This window comes from Chiloscyllium punctatum, unplaced genomic scaffold (genome assembly GCF_047496795.1).
Source record: "Chiloscyllium punctatum isolate Juve2018m unplaced genomic scaffold, sChiPun1.3 scaffold_683, whole genome shotgun sequence".
In the NCBI taxonomy this organism is placed as follows: domain Eukaryota; kingdom Metazoa; phylum Chordata; class Chondrichthyes; order Orectolobiformes; family Hemiscylliidae; genus Chiloscyllium; species Chiloscyllium punctatum.
In genome coordinates, this window is record NW_027310417.1 from 47,758 (window position 1) to 51,798 (window position 4,041).

The window sequence follows — 4,041 nt, forward strand, 5'->3', positions numbered from 1 at the left end:
TCAGGACGTTTCTCTCTGCACAGCTCAGCCCCCACTCCATGTTGGGGAGGATTGGGGGGGGGCAGGGGGATGGAGGCTGGGCGGAGACAGTTGAACTGCCCCCAATTCCCAGGACACATGAGGTACCTCTCTCTCTCTCTCTCCACATCCTTCTCACTCAGTCTGACCTCACCTCGTTTCCCTCCACCCCCCCCCCACACTCACTTCCCTCCCTCCATCTCTTGCTTCCCAATCCCCAGTGGGTCACCAAACATCTGCAGCAGATTGTGTCGCAGTGGGAGATTCGGTCTTGGCCAAGCCTGTGAATCTCTAGGGGAGAAAGGCCGTGGGGGGATGGGGGTGAGCGCAGGCAAACGCAGCTCACTGTCAGCATAGATCAGCGTCACTGTCAGGGACAATCCTCCCACTCATTCACCCCCTCCCCCAGACACATTCACCAAAAACACCACCCCCACCCTCCCGCCGGTCCACAACCAACTCATCACCCCTCCACCCCACCCACCAGGCTCCCTGCAAATAATTAACAAAGGGGACAGGCTCTGTGACATGGTTCATTTTAAAAATATACAGATACAAACATATCTACATTCAGATGAAAGCTCTGTATCAGTTTTAAAACACAGGCTTTTACTCCTTTGTAAGGAGTAAAAACCCTTCCTTTAGTCTCCCTGAATCACTCTGTGGGACCTGACCAGACATTTCATCTCCGTCAGGGATCCAGCCCCCGAATCAGAGCTGGGGGGACTCGGCCCTCTTCCCTACCCAACCCCCTCCCACTCCACCATTGGTCTCCCTTTACCCAGCCCCCATTCTAATTTCCTGTAACCCTGGGGGAAGCAGTTGAATCATCTTCTTCAATCAAACTCATTAACGATATCGCTCAATTTGAGGGAAGAGGCGATTGGGACAGGCACTGTAAGGATGCCCCCCTTCTCATGTTCTTTATTGTTTCCTCCCTTCCCCACTCACTCCTTCCCTCCCTACTCCTCTCACTCACTAACCCTCACTTCCCTCCCCTTTTCTCCCTCCCTGCTTCATTTACAAGGATGTTGCCAGGGTTGGAGGATCTGAGCTACAGGGAGAGGCTGAACAGGCTGGCGCTGTTTTCCCTGGAGCGTCGGAGGCTGAGGGGTGACCTTACAGAGGTTTACAAAATCATGAGGGACATGGATAGGGTAAATAAACAAAGTCTTTTCCCTGGGGCCGGGGAGTCCAGAACTAGAGGGTATACGTTCAAGGTAAGAGGGGAAAGATATAAAAGAGACCTAAGGGGCAACTTTTTCACACAGAGGGTGGTACGTGTATGGAATGAGCTGCCAGAGGATGTGGCAGAGGCTGGTACATTTACAACATTTAAGAGGTATTTGGATGGATATATGAATAGGAAGGGTTTGGAGGGATATGGGCCGGGTGCTGGCAGGTGGGACTAGATTGGGTTGGGATATCTGGGTCAGTGTGGACAGATTGGACCGAAGGGTCTGTTTCCATGCTGTACATCTCCATGACTCTATAATCCAATCCTCCTCCTCTCCCTCTGCCTCTGCCTCTGCCTCTGTCAATCCATCCCTCTTTCTTTCCCTCTGTCCCTCCATCTCTTGCTCCCTCCCTCTGTCAATCCATCCCTCCCTCCTTCCCTCAGGTACAGGTTACTGACGTGGAGTATACACAGGGAGATTTCAAAGAGACACCAATGTGAACAAACTCAATTGTGCTCAACTTTAATTACACAGGGAGCCTTGCTACAAATAATTAACTACATTTTTAAGTTAAGAAACTAAAGACCCAATTAAAATAATTAATATCTAGCACTATAGCCACAGTCTGTTCAGAGTCCGGGCCCCCAGTGAAGGGGGAAGGGGATATCTCCCGAGAGTTGCCTCAAATGCTCCTGGTCGAGATCCTGCTGAAGACGGGGAGACGCTTTGCCAAGTCCAGGGCAGCGGGGGCCTCAGAGGCGCCAGCAGGATGGGCCCGAGCATCCAGGCTGGGACTCCGGTGTCCGGGGGGACAGTCCACTTCCCTGGGGGACCGGAGGCTGGAAGATCTGGGAGGCAAGGTTGGGCCAGAGCCCTCCAGAGCCCGCAGCTTCTGTGTGAGCGGTACCAGGAGCTTGGCAATACTGGTGCCACCGGCAGGAGAGGTGTTGTTGTTGTGGTGATGACACTCAGCGGTGCTACCTGCAGGAGAGGTGTTGTTGTTGTAGACACAGCAGGACGTGGCGGTGCTACCTGCAGGAGAGGTGTTGTTGTTGTAGACACAGCAGGACGTGGCGACGCTACCTGCAGGAGAGGTGTTGTTGTTGTAGACACAGCAGGACGTGGCGGCGCTACCTGCAGGAGAGGTGTTGTTGTTGTAGACACAGCAGGACGTGGCGGCACTACCTGCAGGAGAGGTGTTGTTGTTGTAGACACAGCAGGATGTGGCGGTGCTACCTGCAGGAGAGGTGTTGTTGTTGTAGACACAGCAGGATGTGGCGGTGCTACCTGCAGGAGAGGTGTTGTTGTTGTAGAGACAGCAGGAGGTGGCGCCAGCAGCGGGACGGGTGTTGTTGTTGGTGGAGGCGGCGTCAGCAGCGGGAGGGGTGTTGTTGTTGTAGAGACAGCAGGAGGCGGCGCCAGCAGCGGGAGGGTTATTGTTGTTGTTGTTGTTGTCGGAGGCGGCGCCAGCAGCGGGAGGGTTGTTGTTGTTGTCGGAATCGGCGCCAGCAGGAGGGGTGTTGTTGTTGTTGTTGGCGGAGGCCTCGGGCTCGGAGCTGGCGCGGCCTGGGCTCCCGGGGATGTGCTCGGGGCTGTCGGAGGCCGGTGAGGAGCAGACTCCATCCGATGCCGGGGAATAGGCTCGGCTGTCCCAGGGAAGCTGCCCGGAGCTGGGATCGAACCGGGCCCCTGGGATCCGGCGCTCTCCTTCATCGTGAATGAAATGACAGCGGTTCTCATAGGGACAGAAGCCGAGGGAGTGGAAGGTGCGGCAGTACTCCGTCTTGTACTTGGGGTGACGGGGTAACAGTCTCAGTTCATGAAGACCGTGAGCAAACTGACAGCGTTCACCGTATTTACAGAGGCCAGAGTCAGTGAAGCGGCGGCACAGCTCGGTCTTATAGAGATGGGGGAAAGTGCGGAACCCTCCTGGGCTCAACTCCGGGAAACAACACCGAGATCCATGGAACAGAGACGTGTCCCAACACGGGGGGAAACACAGCAACACATTACCGCCTGGGTAACTCTATCACACAGAGAGAGACCAAGTCAGAGATTACAGAGAAAACAAAACACTGTGTGTAACAGAGATTAAAACACTGGGGGTAACAGAGATTAGAGAATAAAACACTGTGTATAACAGAATAAAACACTGTAACAGAGATTACAGAATAAAACACTGTGTGTAACAGAGAATAAAACACTGGGTGTAACAGAGAATAAAACACTGGGTGTTACAGAGAGAATAAAGCACTGTGTGTTACAGAGAGAATAAAACACTGTGTGTAACAGAGAAAACAAAACACTGTGTAACAGAGAAAACAAAACACTGTGTGTAACAGAGAAAACAAAACACTGTGTGTAACAGAGAAAACAAAACACTGTGTGTAACAGAGAAAACAAAACACTGGGTGTAACAGAGAAAACAAAACACTGGGTGTAACAGAGAAAACAAAACACTGGGTGTAACAGAGAAAACAAAACACTGGGTGTAACAGAGAAAACAAAACACTGGGTGTAACAGAGATTAGAGAATAAAATACTGTGTATAACAGAATAAAACACTGTAACAGAGATTACAGAATAAAATACTGTGTGTAACAGAGAGAATAAAACACTGTGTGTAACAGAGATTACAGAGAGAATAAAATACTGTGTGTAACAGAGAATAAAATACTGTATGTAACAGAGATACAGAGAATAAAATACTGTGTGTAGCAGAGATTACAGAGAGAATAAAATACTGTGTGTAACAGAGAATAAAATACTGTGTGTAACAGAGATTACAGAGAGAATAAAATACTGTGTGTAACAGAGAATAAAATACTGTATGTAACAGAGATAC

General features: G+C 50.8%; 1 protein-coding gene across 1 annotated transcript; it reads right to left on the minus strand.

Moving 5' to 3' along the window:
- Nucleotides 1-1,600: 1,600 nt before the first annotated feature.
- On the minus strand, nt 1,601-3,222 carry LOC140473691 (uncharacterized; the record flags this gene model as incomplete). Its single annotated transcript, XM_072567627.1, has 1 exon — nt 1,601-3,222. A coding segment is annotated over one exon (1,344 nt), but the record flags the coding sequence as incomplete, so codon positions are not given.
- Between the last annotated feature and the right edge of the window lie 819 nt (nt 3,223-4,041).